Source organism: Chelonia mydas, chromosome 11 (assembly GCF_015237465.2).
Source record: "Chelonia mydas isolate rCheMyd1 chromosome 11, rCheMyd1.pri.v2, whole genome shotgun sequence".
Classification (NCBI taxonomy): Eukaryota; Metazoa; Chordata; order Testudines; family Cheloniidae; genus Chelonia; species Chelonia mydas.
In genome coordinates this window covers 81,401-103,043 of record NC_051251.2, presented here as the reverse complement: position 1 = coordinate 103,043, position 21,643 = coordinate 81,401, and the positions used below count along the sequence as shown (strand labels likewise).

The 21,643-nt window shown below is 43.7% G+C and overlaps 1 protein-coding gene across 5 annotated transcripts in view; it reads left to right on the top strand.

The window, feature by feature from the left end:
* Positions 1-21,643, top strand: part of LOC102934044 (unconventional myosin-X) — a 287,560-nt gene that overhangs the window by 192,739 nt on the left and 73,178 nt on the right. For all 5 annotated transcript variants that reach the window (XR_006284703.1, XM_037912692.2, XM_043524831.1 and 2 more), the window contains 5 exons: positions 2,687-2,810; positions 10,386-10,629; positions 12,201-12,296; positions 13,669-13,762; positions 14,407-14,462. Coding sequence is in view for 4 of the 5 variants with exons in the window: in XM_037912692.2 (XP_037768620.1) it covers positions 2,687-2,810; positions 10,386-10,629; positions 12,201-12,296; positions 13,669-13,762; positions 14,407-14,462 (614 nt within the window). In the remaining variant the exon portion in view is untranslated. The remainder of the gene's footprint in view (positions 1-2,686; positions 2,811-10,385; positions 10,630-12,200; positions 12,297-13,668; positions 13,763-14,406; positions 14,463-21,643) is intronic.

Genomic DNA, 21,643 nt, shown 5'->3' with positions numbered 1-21,643 from the left:
TCTGTATAGCACAGGCCAATAATTTTCACCCAGATACCCATCTGTTAAACCCACATGCTTTAGATTAAAACATTTCAGGCCTCAGCAAGTGTAACTGTGCCACAGGAAGAGAATGGGAGAAACTAAGTCACCATCAATGCCCAAGGCTTCTGCAATGGCAGGGAATTGATTAGGTGAAAGGTGCCCAGATGATCCTAGCAGTGAACCATGTCTCATGTTGCAGAGGAAGGGGGAAAAAATCCCAAGGTCCTAGCCAACATGAGCTGAGAGGAAATTCGTTCCCAAGCCCAGATCTGGTGATCAGCTTGACTCTGAGCATGTGAGCAAGAAATATCAGTCAGGCATCTAGAAAGAGAATTCCCTACCACCTCAGAGCACTGGTCTAGCTTGTCCAGTGTCTCATCGCTAGCGATGGCCAATCTGTGATGCTTAAGAGGAAGGCAAAACAAAACACCCCAACCCCACCAAAACTAAAAAACACACCTCACAACAACAAAACACATCTAGCCAACTGTGCGTCAGATCGTTTCCTTATTTCCCCCAGGTCCTTCTGTGTCCTACCTATCCACAGGACCTTTTTTCACAGTCCCTTTCCTGGGCTGAGTGTTCTCTACCCCAGACCTCCCCCTGTAGAGGTCTGCAGGTCTCTACCTCCAGAGCAGATCTTGCTTTATATATAGTCCCTATTCTAGTCACATTGCTCCTCTGTCATGTGATGTGGGAATATACCTCCCATCAATCCCTCTGGCGCCCAAATCTCTCAGAATTATCTTGTCTTAAGTGCTGAGCTCCAATAAAAGGCATGCTAGCAGTACCTTCCCTTAAAGGGGGATGACATGTTCTGTTATAACCAGGATATCCTTAAAATTACTTTCTTCTGTTTTTGCCCTTCTTTAATGCTAACCTGGCACCCAAGTTTCTAAACTGCCTGAGATTTCCCCTCAGTATTGCCACCCTCCAGTTTCCTTACCCCTCAACCTCCTCCTGCTTTCAACACTACCAAATTTGGGTTCTGGCAGCACTGCATACCTGGTTAGAAAGTTGCACAGTACTCCATGAATTTGTCATTGATGTCCATCAGTTTTAGGAGAGATGTAATGTTAGAAGTATTACATTTTCCCACCACACCTGAGTAGCAGCAGCAGCTGCTCAAGCTTCTAGGACCTTGGTTCCCTCTGGTGACCCTGCTAGTTGACCCTGTGTTGCATTTTTCCAGGAGTGCTCAGCAGAGCCAGTCTTCTGGTGCAGCTGCTGGGCAGAAGCTTTAATCTGGACTCCACTCGCCCTCCATGCTGCAGTTTTAGAGCAAGAGTGAAGGTACACTAGGTCAGAGCTATCGATCCTAAACTTGAAGCAGTGTGCCAAGCAGATCCCCACCCATCCCTAGGCCTGGGGGTTGGGGGCATGAAGATCCCAGCTCAATTCCCCCTCCCAAGGGCATGGGAGCAAAGATCCCAGTAGCTATCTTCTGGCTTGATAGGGCAGGGTGGTGCTTGCCCCCACCAGCCTGAGGGCCTTCTAGAGCCCAGGAGACCAGCAGGAGCCGGGCAACAGCAGCAGATGCAGGGGCCCACGAAGAAGCGAAGGTGCAGCAATAACAGATTCTGAATGCAGTGAGGGAGAGGGAATGAGAGGGGAAAGGGTGAGAATGAAGATCAGGGAGAGTGAATGGCAATGGCAGAGAAGAAGAGAGGAGTGACTAGAGAGCGCGTGCAGTTTGTGGGGGGTGGAAGGGCTGCCTTCATCACTATTAAACTCAACATCTGGTCAGAGTGAACATTTTTCAAAACAGAGCAATGAGGATTTGAAATTGTGTAGCACTTTATTCTGGGTGAGGTTCCACTTGTAGCCAATTCGACCATAGACTTGAACAAACAGTGACCTGTTATGTCTCAGTGGCTGTCCAATGATTGTACAGATCCCTGTGTACTAACAAGCTACTGCCTTTGAAATTGTCTATGCACAGATAATTGGTTGAAAGTTATGTCTGTGCACAGACCCACAGCAAATACGCCGCCTCGGACTCTCACACTCTTACCAGGGTGGGGACAGAATGTCAGAAATTGAGGCAGCCCTCTTTGTTGTGTTGCATATCGTTGTAGTTCTGAGAACAATTCCCAAAGAAAGCAGAAAGACTTACAGTAGCCAATTAGTGTGCTGGGAAAGAGGCTAAATAGCATATTTTAATATTCTGTGTTTTTGGCCTTAGAGTTCATTTAGCCCAGGATATGCTTATTACTTGATAATCAGGAAGCAATTATAGAAATTTAGGAACTGCCATACTGGTATCCTGTCTCTGACAGCAGCCAGTATGAGAGGCTTTGGAGGAAGGAGCAAGGAATCCTGCAATAGTCAGTTATGGAAGAACCTTCCTAAAGGGAAAATATCTTTCTAATCCTACTAAGTAAATTTTGGATTATGTCCAGAAGCAGGAGGGTTTATCACTTTAGGTAACTGGAGGCAGCTCCCTTTCTGTTTAATAACTCATTGCTAGCTGAGTATGTTGGCTTTAGGAACTAGTGGGTGAGGTGTCAAGCCCCTATTTTAATTGTTTGCTTTGTGTAAAAGGGACATATGGGAGCATCTGACTCAAGTTTTACATCTAGTTATGTGGCTGCTGGATCCTTGTTGTTCTGTACCCATCTGCCCTAGACTTAGAGAAGTTGATCTTTTCCTTTTTTTCTAGTTTCTGGACAGTGAGGAGGAAGTGGATGTTTATATAGACACAGACGAAGAATTCTACAATGGCCGGGTCACAATCTTCAATGGCTCAGGACCACCCTATTTTCACAGTTATCTCTATATGAAGGGTAAGTGACTGTAGTCTATACCATGAAAGCATTGAGAGTACCTTGTTCTTCCAGCTTCTTCTCCCTTCCTTTCTCCACACATTTTTCCTGTTTATTTCTCTACTTACGTTTTTTCTGTCTCTTTATCCAAGCCAGCAAAGAAAAAATGGGAAATCTTTGCAGAAGAAAGATTTAGAAGGGATTAGAGTGGATATCCCTGTTAGTGAAACCCTTTTATACACCAGTTTAGGGTGCCCATTAAGGTGTTTGCAGTTCAGATGAGCAAAACTAAACTACAGCATTGGGGAGATAAAACAGCACAAAATATTGGGTGGAATATGTAAAGACTGGATAATCTCTAGGATGCTTGCATGACCACAGAGGCGGTAATGCCAGGGAGGAAGAAGGATTTCAGGTTGCAGGGAGATAGCACCAGGTAGAGACCCTTCGGAAAAGCAAGTTCACACCCATGCCGCTTCCCCCTGCCAGAACATAGGCACTAAATCCCTGTTACTCAGAATTTAAGTGGCCTTAATTTGGTTTAGTTTAATTCACTTCCAAAGTGAATTGAGTGGAACCAAATTACGGTCACTTTAATTCTGAATGAATGTGGTCCCACAGGGGTTTAATGCAGTTTAACTAATTAATTTCAAATTCACACCTTCAATTAATTCAGATTAATTTTCCTGGATGTCACTGTGTAGATGAGCCCTAAAACAATGGCCAGAACCAGCTGCTTCAGAGGAAGGTGCAAGAAAACCCCAAGTGGATAGTTATGGAATAACATGCCTAGAAGGGAAGGTTTTTTTCTAATCCCCTCAATTAGTGAATGCTTTATATCTTGAAACTGGAGGATTAATGACTCTTCTACATTTGTAGTCCTTTCTATTGTAATTTTGGATGTTGCCACGATCAATAAAAATTCACAGTCTTTGAGGCTGGGACTTTCAAGGGAGCCTAAGGGAGATAGGGACATAACTTCCGACTGGAATTGCAAATAACTTCCAGTTGGCATTGTGTGCCTATTTCCCTAAGGCAGCTTTGAGAATTTCTCCCTTATTGAATTCCACCAAGGCGTTGGTCTCAACAGTATCTAGTGGCAGTCAGATGCACAGGTAATCATCCATTGTGTTAAAAGTATTTCCTTTTTTCTGTCTTAAATTTGCTGCCTTTCAGTTTCATTGACTCTCCCCTTGTTCTGATTTACTTCCACTATACCTTTTGAAGACCAGTGCAAAGTAGTATGCTTAGGAAGGAAAAACCAGATGAATGAGTACAAAATGGGAAATAACTGGCCAGGCAGCAGTACAGCAGAAAAGGACTGGGAGGTTATAGTGGCTCACAAGTTGAATACGAGTCAATAGTATGAAAAGGGCAAATGTTGCTCTGGAATGTATTAACAGGAGTGGTGTAAGTAAGACAAGGAAGGTAATTGTTCCACTTGGCATTAGTGAAGCCTCAGCTAGAGTACTGTGTTCAGTTTTGGACACCACACTTTAAAGATGTGAACAATTGGAGAGGGAGCAACAAAAATAAGAGTTGTAGAAACATGACCTATGAGGAAAGGTTAAAAGAATTGGGCATGTTTAATCTAGAGAACATAACACTGAGGGGGAACATGGTAACAGTCTTCAAATATGTAAAAGATTGTTATAAAGAGGATCAGTTCTGTTTGCTGAGGGTAGGACAAGAAGTAATTGGCTTAGCTTGCAGCAAGGGAGATTTAGTCTAGCTATTAGGAAAATCTTTCTAACTGTAAGAATACAGGAACAGGTTACCTAGGGAGGCTGTGGAATCCACATCCTTGGAGGTTTTTAACATGTTAGACAAATACCTGTCAGGGTGGCCTAGGTATACTTAATCCTGCCTCAGTGTGGGGGGATGAATTTCTATGATTCTATTTTTCTTTATTTGAGTTAGCTATCAATTTCCATTATAAAAGATATTTGTAAACTTTTGTGAGAGGTCTAACACTACCATTGTTTGCATCAGGGCCTTGAAATTTGGCAGAGAAAGCCTCGGGATCAGAGAAATGCTTTTTTCTTGTCCAGTGAAATTCCGGTGTGGTTTGACCAAGATATAAACTCATTTGAAAACTTCCATTTTTTCAACATGGTTAACAGTGGATGATGCCCTGGTGTTCTGTACTGGAATTGGTGGTGTTTAATATGTTTACTCATGAATCTAAAATGGGGTGAACCATCAATCTACACAAGATGCAGCACTGTTTATGTTAGTCAGAAGTACAGAAGACTGTGAGAAGCATCAGAGGTCCTACCCAAGTGAGGTAAATCTATAACACATTGGCAGATGAAATTTAGTGCTAATAAATGCAAGGTAATGCATGGGAATAATTTTAGCTACTCATGGGCATTGCTGGGTTCAATATTAACTGTCAGAGACAGAAAAGAGACTTGGACACCATTATAAACAGTCCAACAAAAACTTCTGTTTAATTTTGGGGTGAAGAATAATACTGATTATAAATCACCCAGGATGCTGGCGTCTAAAATACTTGGTAACATTTTTAATGCTGATGCAGAAAAGGCAGAAGTGTTCTAAAATAAGTCCATACTAGAAAGAAACAGGATGATTAGGTAGTTTCCAGTCCATTAGTAATGGACAAAGTTAAATAGCATCTACTGTGGACAAAAGTTTTAAATCAGCAGGCCTGGATAACTTTCACCCAGAAGTCCTAAAAGAACTGGCCAAAGAGCTCTCTGGTCCACTGACGTTAATTTTTAATAAATCTTGGAAGACCAAGGGGAGAGTGCTAATGTTGTGCCAATAGTCAAAAAAGGCAAGCAGGATGACCTGAGTAACTATAGGCAGGTAGACTGACATTAATCTTGGGCAAAATAATGGAAAAGCTGGTATGGGATTCAATTAATAAAGAATGGGAATATAGTTAATTGTTAGCCAAAACATATATGTTGAATGTATTAATGGGTATTGTGTGCATTGTCTAAAGATAAAGCAGTATAATACAAAAAAGAGACATACATACCCTTTTCATAGCATGTTCACCTTATACGGAAAGTGTCCTTCTAAGATACGCATTTCAGCTAGTAGTATTTATAGTATGATTTTAGAAGTTACAAAACTCTTTGCACATCACTTAAAGTTTACGTTTAACCCACTTCCTTGTGCCAGTTTTGTCCTTCGTACCTTGTTACTTTCCCATAGCCATTTTGAATCCTACATTCCCAGTGTTGGTACTTGGGCACGTTTCCTATTCTCTAATGCCAGAGCTGACTGCAGCTTTGTACGGTGTTGTGGGAAGCCTGACGTGGGTGAATTGTAGGAAGAGCATAATACTGGCAGTTTCCATAACTGCCCAACAGGAAACATGTCAAAGTGCAGTTAGGGAGTATTATCATGGTTAGTAACACTGGGAATGTAGTCCTTTGATCTCTTGAATGTTTTTAAGACCAAACTGCATGTGAAGTCAAACAATTGGCTGCATCCTTGAGTCAATATAATACTAATCACATGTGTTTGTGGAAGACAGGTATTGTTAAGCGAACCTGATTTCATTCACTGATGAGGTCACAAGTTTGGTTCATAAAGGAACTTTGTAGATGTAGATTTATACCCTGGCTTGCCACACACTAAGGGTACGTCTATACTGCAGTTAGACACCTGTGGTTGGCCTGTGCCAACTGACTCAGGCTTGTGGGGCGCAGGCTAAGGGCCTATTGAACTGCAGTATAGGTGTTCGCACTCGGGCTGCAGCCTGAGCTCTGGGACCCTCCCAACTTGCAGGGCCCTAGAGTCCAGGCTCCAGCCCAAGCCTGAATGTCTACACAGCAGTTAAACAGCCCCTTAGCTCAAGCCCCATGAGCCAGAGTCAGCTGGCTGGACCCAGCTTTTAACTGCACTGTAGACATACTCTAAGTGGCCATGTGGATCTTGTGACAATGCACTGAAAGTTCCATAGTGCTTTTTGAAACAGGCATATATCAAAGCACACTATGAAACTTACAGGGTCCACATGGTCCCTTACTGCATGGCAAGCTGGTGAGGTGTACATTTACACCCTGACGTGTTGTGCGCTGAGTCTCTGTGGGGACAAGCCCTTAGACTTTTGTAAGGTGTTTGAGTGAGTACCATCCAACTTTCTGATTAAAAAATTGGCACTATGTACTATCAATAGAGCACAAGTTAAATGGATTAAGAACTGGCTAACAAAGTAGTTGTCAATAGGAAATCTTTGTCGGGTGAGGTTCTGTAGGGATTGGCCCAATGCTATTCAGCATTTTTTATCAATGATCTGGAAGTGAATCTAAAATCACTGCTGATAAAATTTGCAGAAAGCACAAAGATTGGTGGAATATAAATAACGATGTCAGGACAGTCATACACAGCGATCTGGATCACTTGGTAAACTGGACCCATTGAAACAAAATACATTTTAGTGCAGCCAAATTCAAAGCTGTACATCTACAAACAAGGAATGCAGGCCATACCTACAGAATGAGGCCTGTGTCCTGGAAACCAGTGACTCTGAAACAGATTTATGGGTAATAGTGGACAAGTGACACAACATGAGCACCCACTGCAATGCTGTGGCAAAAACGGCAAATGTTCTCTTTGGGTGAAGAGAGAAAGAGTAAGGAAGTGATTTCATCTCTGTATGTGGCATTGATGAGACAGTACTGGAACACTGCATACAGTTCTGGTGTGTGCTTTTTAAAAAGGACATTGAAAAAATGGACATGGTGCAGAAAAGAACCAAAAAGTGATTTGAGGATGAGAGAAAATGCCTTACAATGAGATATTTGAAGAGCTCAATATGTTTCACTTATCAAAAAGGAAGATTGAGAAGTGACTAGATTATAGTGTAAAAAGTCTCTTCACAGGGCGAAAATACTGGATACTAAAGGGCTTTCTAATCTTGTGAGGAAAGGCATGACAAGAACCAGTGGCTGGAAACTGAATCCAGACAAATTTAAATTAGAAATTAGACACACCATTTTAACATTGAAGGTGATTAACCATTGGAACAAACTACCAAGGGAAGTGGTGGATTCTCCATTTCTTGATGTCTTCAGATCCAGACAGGATGCCTTTCTGGGAAGATGCTTTAATCCAGGGGTTCTCAAACTTCATTGCACCGTGACCCCCTTCTGACAACAAAAATTACTACCTGACCCCAGGAGTTGGGGCCAAAACCAAAGCCCGAGCCCCACCACCCTGGGCGGGGGGGACCAAAGCTGAAGCCTAAGGGCTTCAGCCCCAGGCTGGGGGCCTGTAACCTGAGCCCAGCCACCCAAGGCTGAAGTCCTCAGGCTTTGGTTTCAGCCCCAAGCGGTGGGGCTCGGGCTTTGGCCCTGGGTAGTGGGGCTCAGGCTCTGGCTTCATCCCCAGACCCCAGCAAGTCTAACGCCAGCCCTGGCAACCCCATTAAAATGGGGTCACGACCCACTTTGGGGTCACAACCCACAGTGTGAGAAGTGCTGCTTTAATGTAACGTAATTTATTAGCTTAATATAGAGGTAACTGGGTGAAATTTAATGTCCTGTGACATATAGGATGTCAAACTAGATAATCTAATGGTCCTTTCTGGCCTTTAACTCTCTGAATCAATTAATACTGTGATCTTGTGTGTTGTCTCTAACTCAGAAATGATATAGCCGAAATAGAAGGGGTCCACAGATAAATAAAGAAAATAATTAGAGTAACAGAAAGATTTTCAGATAAAGAGAGACAGGAAAGATTGGGAATGTTCAGTTTAGAAAAGAGACTATGCAGAATCCCACAGCTACAGGACTATTTATGTTAGTAAACAACAGGAGATGGTTGTTATCTGAGTGAATGGTGAGGATACCTATGGAAGCCCTCTTTTCCTTTTTCTCCCTATAAGGTGTAGGGAGCTCCTTCCCAATGTGGTGCTTCGGGGTGGATACTGGGGCCATGGGGTGAGTCCAGGGACAGTAACCGGCAGGAGCGTAGCTGAGTTCTGTCTCCCCTTCCCATCCTTGATAGGCTTTGTGTATCAGGGGTTCCCAGTGCAGTGGGTATTGCTGCCAACTGGTGTTCCGTGGAGGCTGTGATGTCCTATGGGTCCCTCTCTCTGGTCTGGTCAGAACATCTTTCAGGATCAGGATGAGAAAGGCTCAACAGAGTAACAGTGGATTCTGGGGTCCCCAGGAGATGGTGATGCTGACAGCCTTGGTGGTGAAGCTTGCTCCTTCTGGTCCAACCATCTCCCAGCCAGCAGTTGTTGCCAGACAGCCCAATTCTCCCCACAAAGTTTTTATTTAAGGATTCCAAAAGGGGAGTGATGGGCTAATCTCCTCATTATTTTCTTAATCAATTAGGCCTAATTTCCAAGTTGTTACACCAATTTGGATTCATTGATTTCCAGTCCCACGCTCCTTTTGTTTACAGACCTATTAACACAATCCTTGAGTTATATCAGTAGGCCTTTTTGTTTGGATTAATTTAGTTATTCTGCCTCCCTTTTGCACTTTTTCCCACTGACATTTTTTGATATAGGTTATTGTGATATTTTATGGATTTTCACTCACTTGTCACAGTTGAGCTTACAATTGTAATAAATGGGTCTACACATTCTCCCTAAGATGTCCTTAGTGGCCCCCATGCTGATGGAGGACTGCCATGGCAGAACCTAGGTAGTTCTCTGCGTGCTTGGCATTTACTGCTGTGTTACAGTCCTTCTGCATTACCTGAGTGGCCCAAAGATGATGTAACTCTGCTTCAGAATGTGGCCCAAAGTCTTTAAACTCAGATTGAATATTTCTTTCTAAAGGACATGCCTGTAGCTCAGTCACAAGGTTTTGTGCTCATTGTAGGATATGGTGGCCTGTGTTCTGCAGAATGCCAGACTAAATAATTGTAGTGGTCCCTTCTGGTTTTAAAATCTGCGTATAGAGCAGCCTCTGTTCTGCGAGAGGCAGTGTAAACAACAGAGCAAGAGCATAGTGTGGTGAACATCCATCTGTTTTGCAAATTTGGGAAAGCAGCGTGTGCACTCTGGAACAGAAATACGAAGGAGTGAAGGAGGAACTGTTTGTACTGCATGCATGGAGAGGAGTTGTCATTGTTGGTGCTGGTCTTCGCTTTGCAGGAATTCCTGAATCAGTGATGGGAGGAACCTCAGAAGGTGCCAAGGTTTGGATTACATAAAGTCCTGCTTCAGCCATCTTTAAGATGAACATTTTGTGAACTTTGTTCTTTTTTTCTAGCTTTTCAGTGTTTCTTGGTTTCAAGCAGGCCACAGAAACTTCAGGATGCACCTTTGTAACAGCATCTTGGCACTTCAGACAAACTGCAAATTAAAAAATGAGAAGCAAGTGAGAATTTCTACAAATTCTACAAGAAAACAAAAGCAGAGTGCACTTTTCACTTCTCAGAAACTGTTCATGTTTGGTTCAACCTCTGATTCTGTTCTTTCTTTGGCCAAACCCTAATCACAGCCATAGTTCTAATCCAGTCCTCAATTCCTTCTATGTGTGGCCAGGCACGGATCTGAAATGGTGCCCAGATGTCTAATTGAGACACAAGGATTAGACTAGGGAGATGCGTGATGCTGCAGGTTTGATAATGTCTTGTGCTCTTTCCTTTCTGCAGGGGGTCTGATGAACCCCTGGAGACGGCGATGGTGTGTTCTGAAGAATGAGGCCTTCATGTGGTTCAGAACTAAGCAAGAGGCCCTGAAGTCAGGCTGGCTCTATAAAAAAGGAGGCGGCATGTCAACTCTGTCTCGCCGTAACTGGAAGCGCCGCTGGTTTGCTCTTCGAGAATCTAAGTTGATGTACTTTGAGAATGACAGTGAGGAAAAACTGAAGGGGACAATAGACATCAGAAGGGCAAAGTGAGTGAGAAGAATGAACCCAATAGAACTCCAACATTCTCTGTCCATATCACTAGTGATAAGGGCTGCTGCACTAGCCTAGAAATATTGTATAGGGTTAGAGGAATCCGAGGGTAGAGAAGGAAAATCCAGTTGAATCATCCAGTCAGTCTCTGCGGGATTAGGATTGCTCCCTATTTTCAAATTCCTTGTCCAGTGTAGGGAGCAGCTTCAGACTCCAGCTGAGGCTGCATGGTAGCCACTGACAGAGGTTGTCCAGGAGAGGCACTAATTCAGTACATCACCCATGTGCTCTGCCCCACCCCTGACTCCATCTGCCTCAGCGCTATTCCAGACAACTCCAGGGTTCCTAGTGGAGTTTGATTGTGGGTGAGTTATATTGCTGTGCCTTCCCCCAACCTGTGGGCACATTTTTGGCTGCTAGAGCCAGGCATCCTGTCTTTCACTGGTAGAACCCAGAGATTGAATCAGACCCTCATACTGTCTCCACCTAGAGTACCAAGATATAGTGCTGTCAAACTATTTTAAAAATTAATCACGTAATAAAAAAAAATCACAATTAATTGCAAATTTAATCATACTGTTAAACAATAATAGAATACTATTTATTTAAATATTTTTGGATGTTTTCTACATTTTCAAATATATAGATTTCACTTACAAGACAGAATAAAAAGTGTACAGTGCTCACTTTATATTTTTTATTACAATATTTGCACTGTAAAAAAGATAAAAGAAATGGTATTTTTAACTCATCTCATGCAAGTACTGTAGTTCAATCTCTATTGTGAAAGTGCAACTTAAAAATGTAGAATTTTTTTTTTACATAACTGCACTAAAAAATAAAACAATGTAAAACTTTAGAGCCTACAAGTCCACTCAGTCCTACTTTTGTTCAGCCAATTGCTAAGACAAACATGTTTGTTTACATTTATGGAAGATAATGCTGCCCAATTCTTATTTACAATGTCACCTGAAAATGAGACAGGCGACAGGGGATGGATCTTGTCAGAACAGGCATTTGCATGGCACTGTAGTAGCCAGCATTGCAAGGTATTTACATCCAAATATCAAAAAATATTTAAATAAATGGTATTCTATTATTGTTTAACAGTGCAATTAAAACTCTGATTAATCATGATTAATTTTTTTAATTGAGTTAATTTGTTTTGAGTTAATCACTTGAGTTAACTGAGATTGACAGCCCTTCCAAGAAACAAAACGAATGAGCAGTCATGGCGGGTGTAACTAACTCCACCTGTCCACCTCCCCATTTTATTTTCTGGCAACTCAAATCTCTGTTTGCTGATTGGTTTAAAGAAAGTATTAAATTGGTATGCGTGCCTTCTGCTGTTGTACAGTTTAGCTGTACAGCCATTTTAAGGAGGATTCAGAAATTCTTGCTATTGACCAGTGAAATTCCTGTGTTTCAACAAGTGTTGACATGCCAGACACCATTCATTTATTTTCTACAGTGAATGGTACAGCATGAAAAATCAGTCATATGGAGTAAATGTGATGCTTATGGAAGTTTTTCAGCTTGCTGGGTCTCACCGTTCACTGTGTTACAGGGAGATTGTGGATATTCATGAGAAGGAGAATGCTCTGGATATTGTGACAGAGGACAGAATTTACCACATTGTGGCAGAGTCACCAGAAGATGCCAGGTACAAGAGGGAATTTATTATCCATCTTCATTCATTACTGGGTTACTCCCATGCTGCTCCTTCAATGAATCTCAACTCTGCCCTGGAAAGTCCATTAACTTTCCTCTGCTGGGATGAGAAGGGATTCGTTTCTGAGCTTCATTACATACTTCTCTAACAACAAATATCATCTGTGGACTCCCCATCCCCAGAAATGAGATGGAAATTTAGTCTGTGTTCATGTAGTCATGGAACTTCCTTTCTTCTGCCCATTGTTCCACCACTGCTCTCTTTCTTGAGAGTATACATTACCTTTTGCTTCTGTAATATGGCCTAAGTTAAGCATGACTTTTTGATAAGAACAGGTTTTTTTTCATGCAACACTTATTATAACTGGAATGTCTATTAGCTGATTTATTTATTAAATAAAATCCAAGGTGAACAATACCAGCCATTCATGGTTTCTGTAAATGACTGAGGCAACCTGCAGAGGGAATTTGTTTTATCCAGGAGTCGGAGTGAAAGTTGTAATTTACCAGAGTCTTCAGAGTCATCTGATAAAACTTCAGCAATGTAAACCCAGAGAATGACTCATCCTTCCCTTCAGGCATCCTGGCCCGATGGCAGAAATAAGTATTAAATGTCAGCCCCTGGCCTCACCATAGCAGCATCCATTCCAAGGAAGAGGAAAGCACCTGCACTAGAAAGGGCAAATCATTGTCATTTTAGAGCTTCTGTTAGTGACCTCTCTACAAAACCCAGATGCTTCTTAGCTGAAGTTAGAGTAGGATGGGCTCTTTGCTGGTTCTCCAGGACTGAGTCACTCTCAAGACTTGTGTCTGGAACAAGAATCCTTGTCACAGCCAGGTAACTTCATATCCTTCCCTTTCCATTAAATCATAAAACTGACCAGTTGGAAACAGTCTGATTTTAGGGTTTATATGCAGGTCAGATAAGGGAGCTAGTCCAAGAAGGTTTCTGGGAGTTGAGGCAGGTCAGAACTCTTTTCTGGAATTAATCCAAACCCGTCTTGCCTTCCCATTGCTGAAACCTCTCCCAAGTCCACTGACAGGTGTGCATCATATAACCCACTTCTGGTTCCTCATACGGGCAGTATGGAGATGGACTGTATAGGAGCAGCTTCCAAGGGATTGGTGAGGCCAGGTATCTAGGAGCATATGTAGATATTCCAGGGATAAATGGACAGTTGGGAAAAAGTTGAGCTTCCATCAGGCTCAGAGGGCTGAGGCACTTTTGGAGTGTTATAGGAAAGAAGTGAGTGAAATAATTCTTCCATCAGATGGTGGGTTTCTGTTTCGTTCTCAATCTGATCATCTTCTGGAATCTAGTTTCACTGCATAAATCCTAATCTTGGTTTTGTTCTGATTGTCAGTGGTTGGTTTAATGTCCTGAGCCGAGTGCACAGTGCCACAGCCCAACAGCTGAGGGAAATGCAAGATGAACAGGCAAATCCGAAGAATGCCGTGGTGAGTTACTAGTCAACCAGGTTCCTGGCAAGTTAGATGTTTAGAGCCATTATTGTTCAGTCAATCTTGTGCAGGTATTTCCAAGTCAGCATTGACGTAGTTCCTGAACAGTGTAAGTAAGCTATGCGCAGTTCCATGGGCAGAACAGTTAATGATTTACAGACAGGCAGGCTTCAAAACTGGTTTAAGAAAGGGCAGAGCAGGGATGAATCGTTCAGAGACAAGGAATCTCTGGCAGTTTGAGTGGGGCAAAGTGAGTTGCATCATTGATGGTGGTCCTGATTGGTTTGGGGAGGCCATACAGGGTTTGGAGTACAATAAATACAGGGGGAGGAGATTTGTATGAAGAGAATACCAATATATTTTGTTTGTTCTGAGACTGGGAGGTGGAGATGCAGTTTTCCCAGAGCTTCATAATGCTGACTGACCATCACAGCTCCTATGTGGAGTTCTGCACTACCTTTCTGTCTGCAGAACATAGAAGTCTGTCTCATATCCTCCTTCCTCTCTCTCATTGATTCACTTGTATTAAAGCTGATGGAATTTAGAAGCAAAGCTTTGGTTCTTGATTTTTATGAGGAAGGAAAATGTTTCTGCTTCAGGATGTACATTGTTGATAAATGTCTGTCTCTCCCCCTATGAAGGGAACCCTGGATGTGGGGCTCATCGACTCTGTCTGTGCCTCAGACAATCCTGACAGGTAGGAATAAGCTTCGTTGTAACTACATCATTGCCTTTTGGATTGGTAGCTCTTTGGGGTAGGGCCTGGCTTCATTTTGTTTTTGCACATGGATGAGCACATAACCAGCACTAAACTTGTTTTAAATAATAAGTTTGCCCCATGGGGTAGCTCAGCCTCCTGCTTTATGCTGCTTCAGTCTATACATTGTTCCAATTTGGTTTCCTTCATAGCTATGAGGTCGAGAAATATACATTTTTTAAATGAAAGTTTGTTCCCCTTTCCATCTCGTAGGTGGAAACAGCGTAGTCTGAATGTCAAGATCAGATGACTTGTAAAAGATTCTCTCTCATTCATCCAGAACTTATGGGCTCTATGCAGCTATCATTTGGTGGAATTCTGTGGCCTGTGAGAAGTCAGACTTGAGTATCTGAAATCTGATGCGAAAGAAAGAAATCTGATGAGGTTCAACAAGGACAAGTGCAGAGTCCTGCACTGCTACAGACTAGGGACTGAATGGCTAGGCAGTAGTTCTGCAGAAAAGAACCTAGGGGTTACAGTGGACGAGAAGCTGGATATGAGTCAACAGTGTGCCCTTGTTGCCAAGAAGGCTAACGGCATTTTGGGCTGTATAAGTAGGGACATTGCCAGCAGATCGAGGGACGTGATCATTTCCCTCTATTAGACATTGGTGAGGCCTCATCTGGAGTACCGTGTCCAGTTTTGGGCCCCATACTAGAAGAAGGATGTGGAAAAATTGGAAAACGTCCAGCAGAGGGCAACAAAAATGATTAGTGGGCTGGAGCACATGATTTATGAGGAGAGGCTGAGGAACTAGGATTATTTAGTCTGCAGAAGAGAAGAATGAGGGGGGATTTGATAGCTGCTTTCAACTACCTGAAAGGAGGTTCCAAAAAGGATGGCTCTAGACTGTTCTCAGTGGTAGCAGATGACAGAACAAGGAGTAATGGTCTCAAGTTGCAGTGGGGGAGGTTTAGGTTGGATGTTAAGAAAAACTTTTTCACTAGGGGGGTGGTGAAGCACTGGAATGGGTTACCTAGGGAGGTGATGGAATCTCCTTCCTTAGAGGTTTTCAAGGTCAGGCTTGACAAAGTCCTGGCTGGGATGATTTAGTTGGGGATTGGTCCTGCTTTGAGCAGGGGGTTGGACTAGATAACCTCCTGAGGTCCCTTCCAAGCCTAATAGTCTATGATTCTATCATAATTGTCTCTTCTTGCCTTAAAATCTGTGAATTTATTATTGTAATCTGTTTTGGGAAGTGAAGGTTGAAACACTGTGTGTGTGTTATCTCTGCCCCACTGAATTAAATTCTCCTTAATTCAAAGCATTTCAAGCAAAGATAAACAAATGGGAAAAAAGAGGAAAAGTGAGGAATAATCAGAATAAATCTACAGGGCTCAGTTGCACACTCTGCATGGTGCTCTGTGTAGGGAAGAGCAGCTGTATTACCTTAGGAGAAGCACTGGGACAGATGGTGCCTCTTGTGGAACTATTCAGTGCACACTGGGGCGGGGGCACATGTTAGGATGAAATAGGGTGCTTTTCCTGGTATGCGTGCCCACTTCGCAGGCTGGTATGTTGAAGGGTGGGGCTATGGCATTGTCCCTTTCTTGCTGAGCTGTTACCAGGAGGGAGCAAGGACTGAGTGGTCCCTGATCATAGATTCCAAGGCCACAAGCTGATCATCTAGTCTGACCTCCTGCAGAACACAGGTCGCAGATTTTCACCCAGTGATTCTTTCATCCATCATAATTACTCATGGTTGAGCTGGAGCAGAACTTTAAGAAAGACATACAGTTTTCAAGGAAAGGCTCCAAGTGGTGGAGACTCTCTCAAATATATTAGGAAGCTATTCCAGTTAATAATTATCCTCACTGTTAAAACACTGCATCTTCATTCCAGTTTGACTTTTTCTAACTTCAGCTGCCAGCTAATGGATCTCATTATGCCTCAGTCAGTCTGACAAATGAAAGAGTCTTCCATTATTTGATACCTTCTTCCTGTATAGATACTCACAGGAATGGTGGTTGTGCCCTGTCCTTATGTGGTCCACATGATATAGGGAATCTCCTTTTGCAGTTCCCCACCAGAGAGGAAGGATGATCCAGTAGTTAGAGCACTTAGCCTGGCCTGTCGGAGACACTGGTTCAATTCTGGCTCTGCCACAAACATCCTGTAAGGTACTGGGCAAGTCTCTTAGTTGCTCAGTGCCTCAATTTCCCATCTGTAAAATGCGGATGATAGTGAGGCGACTACCTAGAATGTCTCTGAAGAATCACCTGGGGATGATCAGCCAGGATAGGCAGGGAAGGTGTCCCTAGCCTTTGTTTGCCAGAAGCTGGGAACGGCCGACAGGGGATTGATAACTTGATGGTTCCCTGTTCTGTTCTTCCCTCGGGGGCACCTGGCCCTGGCCACTGTCAGAAGACAGGATACTGGGCTAGATGGACCTTTGGTCTGACCCAGTCTGGCCGTTCTTATGAGAATGGAACAGAAAACCATAGGGGATGTACTATGGATTGCTGCTTGCTTTATACCCCAAAGATGCCTAAGATGACAAGCAATGGAAGGTTGGACATATGACCAGGGAAGAGTATAAAAATATTGCTCGGGCATGTAGGAATGAAATCAGGAGGGCCAAATCGCACCTGGAGCTGCAGCTAGCAAGAGATGTCAAGAGTAACAAGAAGGGTTTCTTCAGGTATGTTGGCAACAAGAAGAAAGCCAAGGAAAGTGTGGGCCCCTTACTGAATGAAGGAGGCAACCTAGTGACAGAGGATGTGGAAAAAGCTAATGTGCTCAATGCTTTTTTTGCCTCTGTCTTCACTAACAAGGACAGCTCCCAGACTGCTGCACTGGGCATCACAACATGGGGAGTAGATGGCCAGCCCTCTGTGGAGAAAGAGGTGGTTAGGGACTATTTAGAAAAGCTGGACGTGCACAAGTCCATGGGGCCGGACGAGTTGCATCCGAGAGTGCTAAAGGAATTGGCGGCTGTGATTGCAGAGCCATTGGCCATTATCTTTGAAAACTCGTGGCGAACGGGGGAAGTCCCAGATGACTGGAAAAAGGCTAATGTAGCGCCAATCTTTAAAAAAGGGAAGAAGGAGGATCCTGGGAACTACAGGCCAGTCAGCCTCACCTCAGTCCGCGGAAAAATCATGGAGCCGGTCCTCAAAGAATCAATCCTGAAGCACTTACATGAGAGGAAAGTGATCAGAACAGTCAGCATGGATTCACCAAGGGTAGGTCATGCCTGACTAATCTAATCGCCTTCTATGATGAGATTACTGGTTCTGTGGATGAAGGGAAAGCAGTGGATGTATTGTTTCTTGACTTTAGCAAAGCTTTTGACACGGTCTCCCACAGCATTCTTGTCAGCAGGTTAAAGAAATATGGGCTGGATGAATGCACTATAAGGTGGGTAGAAAGTTGGCTAGATTGTCGGGCTCAACGGGTAGTGATCAATGGCTCCATGTCTAATTGGCAGCCGGTGTCAAGTGGAGTGCCCCAGGGGTCGGTCCTGGGGCCGGTTTTGTTCAGTATCTTCATAAATGATCTGGAGGATGGTGTGGATTGCACTCTCTGCAAATTTGCGGACAATACTAAACTGGGAGGAGTGGTAGATACGCTGGAGGGCAGGGATAGGATACAGAGGGACCTAGACAAATTGGAGGATTGGGCCAAAAGAAATCTGATGAGGTTCAATAAGGATAAGTGTAGGGTCCTGCACTTAGGATGGAAGAACCCAATGCACAGCTACAGACTAGGGACCGAATGGCTAGGCAGCAGTTCTGCGGAAAAGGACCTAGGGGTGACAGTGGACGAGAAGCTGGATATGAGTCAACAGTGTGCCCTTGTTGCCAAGAAGGCCAATGGCATTTTGGGATGTATAAGTAGGGGCATAGCCAGCAGATCGAGGGACGTGATCGTTCCCCTCTATTCGACATTGGTGAGGCCTCATCTGGAGTACTGTGTCCAGTTTTGGGCCCCACACTACAAGAAGGATGTGGATAAATTGGAGAGAGTCCAGCGAAGGGCAACAAAAATGATTAGGGGTCTGGAACACATGACTTCTGAGGAGAGGCTGAGGGAACTGGGATTGTTTAGTCTGCAGAAGAGAAGAATGAGGGGGAATTTGATAGCTGCTTTCAACTACCTGAGAGGTGGTTCCAAAGAGGATGGTTCTAGACTATTCTCAGTGGTAGAAGAGGACAGGACAAGGAGTAATGGTCTCAAGTTGCAGTGGGGGAGGTTTAGGTTGGATATTAGGAAAAACTTTTTCACTAGGAGGGTGGTGAAACACTGGAATGCATTACCTAGGGAGGTGGTAGAATCTCCTTCCTTGGAAGTTTTTAAGGTCAGGCTTGACAAAGCCCTGGCTGGGATGATTTAATTGGGGATTGGTCCTGCTTTGAGCAGGGGGTTGGACTAGATGACCTCCTGAGGTCCCTTCCAACCCTGATATTCTATGATTCTATGATTCTATAATTGTCAGCGGTGAGTCTGTGTTAAGAAGAGTGGACAGAGGCTTTAGAAAGGGACACAAGGACAACAGGAGCTAAGACGTGAGATGTTACTGAAAGATTGGATGGGATTCTGAAGTCACCTGGGAAATCTCTGCTGTTGAAGACACACATTGAAACCAGTGTTCCAGCATCATGTGGGACTACACTGATTGTTGAAGACTTCAGAGATCTTGAAAGGGAGCTGAAGAAGAGGAAAGTCCAGTCTTGTCAGAGGTCCTGCCAGTCCTGTGAGCAAGAAAAGGCAGAAAGTACTGGCAGTGAATCACTGGCTATGTGACTGGCGTGAAGTTGAAGTTTTGATGATGTGGTACATTGGGCCACATTCCAGTGGGGGAGGAGTCTGTATGAATGGGATGCCTTGCATCTTATGGATAGGAAAGCTTATCATCTGAATTGCAGGAACAGCCAGGACAGTGTTAATTAATGATGCAAGGGGAGGGTGTAAAGGGCAAAGGCACTACAAACTCAAGGTTTAAAGAGGAAGTGTGAGAGCCAGAAATACCTAACAAATATACTCTAAACTTAGGACAATAAACTGCCCCGCCGAAGAACGAACAAACACCCTGCAAGAGTGAACCTGATTCTCCCACATCCCAGTTGACTGTCTTAACCCCCAGGCTATAGGGTCTGTTTCAGTTAGGTAGTTTTGCACATGCCCATTGGTGGAAACTTAGGCACCTGGGGAATTTAGGTGTCTACAGAGTAGGTGGCAGCTGAGCAGGGGTTCTGAGGATCTCAGTGGCACTTATATATTGTACGTAGGCACCTAAAGTGGTGAGTTAATACTGCATCCACTTCTTATGTCCGCAGAAAAATTGGAGAGGGTGCAGAAAAGAGCTACAGAAATTCTTTTGAGGGCTGGAGTACCAGGTTCTAAAGATCCTTTGACCTATCGGAGAGAAGCAAAAGAATCAATGGCTGGAATCTGAAGCCTGACAAATTCAGTTTAGGAATAAGGCACAAATTTTTAACAGTGAAGGTAATAAACAATTGGAACAAACAGCCAAGGGAAGTGATGGATCCCTTTCTCCATCTGTGATGTTTTCAGATCAAGAGTGGATGCACTTCTGGAAGATAACTTGTGTTTGACTAAAGCATGATGGGCTCCATACAGAGAGAACTGGGTGAAATCTGATGGTCTGGATTGTAAAGGAGATCAGAGTAGATCAGGGATTCTCAGACTTTATTGCACTGCAACCCGCTTCTGACAATAAACATTATTACATGACCCCAGAAGTGGGGACTGAAGCTTGAACCCGCCCGAGCCTTGCCGCCCTGTGTTAAAATTACTTTGGCTGCAAGATCTTAATCTTGTAGATTTAGCAAAAACAGCCTTGCTAAAAAGAAGATATTATGCTCAGGAATGTTATTCCCTGCTTGAACATAAGAATGGCCCTACTGGGTCAGACCAAAGGTCCATCTATCCCAGTATCTGGTCTTCCGACAGTGGCCAGTGCCAGGTGCCCCAGAGGGAATGAACAGAACAGGTAATCATCAAGTGATCCATCCCCTGTCGCTCATTCCCAGCTTCTGGCAAACAGAAGCTAGGGACACCATTCCTGTCCATCCTGGCTAATAGCCATTGATGGACCTGTCCTCCATGAATTTATCTAGTTCTTTTTTGCACCCTGTTATATTGATGTAATTGTAGTATGGCTGGTCACTCCATCCATCTTCTTGGTTCAAAATCTGTTCAGTGTTGGATTTGTGAACCATATGCCAAAATGTTAATCAAGTTATTATGCTACTGGCATAATATCCTCCAATAATTAATGATATGAACAATAACGATACATGAAAAATTCCATGACCGTATCTGATCACTAATATTTCAGTAGATCAGTTATTCTCAAGCCGTGGTTCACAGAACATTAGTAATCCACCAAACTCTTCCTAATGATAGAGACTATTAGTCACTTGGGCCCAGACCCACATAGGGACTCATGCTTTGTGGAGCAGTGTTCCTCCTGTGATTTTCTTGGCAACTATAGTTAGGTGCTGTGATGCTCAGTGTCATGAAGCCTGAGTTAGGCACCTAGGCTCCTGTATGATGAATGGGGAGAGAGAGAGAGGCACCTTAAACTGTGAACCACAAAGTCAGCACCCTAGGTAGGGAGTCATCTAAGCTAGCCAGTGTTAAGTCCCTCCCCATCTCAGAGATAGGCACCTATCTCTGCTTGTGATCCACAAACTGCGGGGGAGAGGCATTTGGCCACCTAAGTCACATGTGGGGCCAGAAACAAAATACCTGGGGGGCAGGAGGGGAAAGGCAGACCTCCTTTAGACCTGTGCTTAGGGTATTCACTCAGGATGTGGGAGACCTGCAATTCATAGCCCCCCTTCTGAACCCTCAGGTGAGTGCCCTAACCAATAGACTAAAGATTCAGTTTAACTCTTTCTCTAACCCAGTTAATATTTAATTAGTCAATTATTTGAAGTGGAACAACTTCAATAGGAGTGTGTGAGGGAGACTTACATCAGAATATCACATAGCCTAGTGGTTAAGGCAGTCACATGAGAGGATGCAGACCCTTGTTCAAATCCCTTCTCCCCCTCAGGTGGAGGGGGGACTTGAGCTGGGGGTCTCTGACATCCTGGGTCAGTATCCTAACCACAAGACTAAAAGTTGTGAGGGAGCTCTGCCTCCTCAGT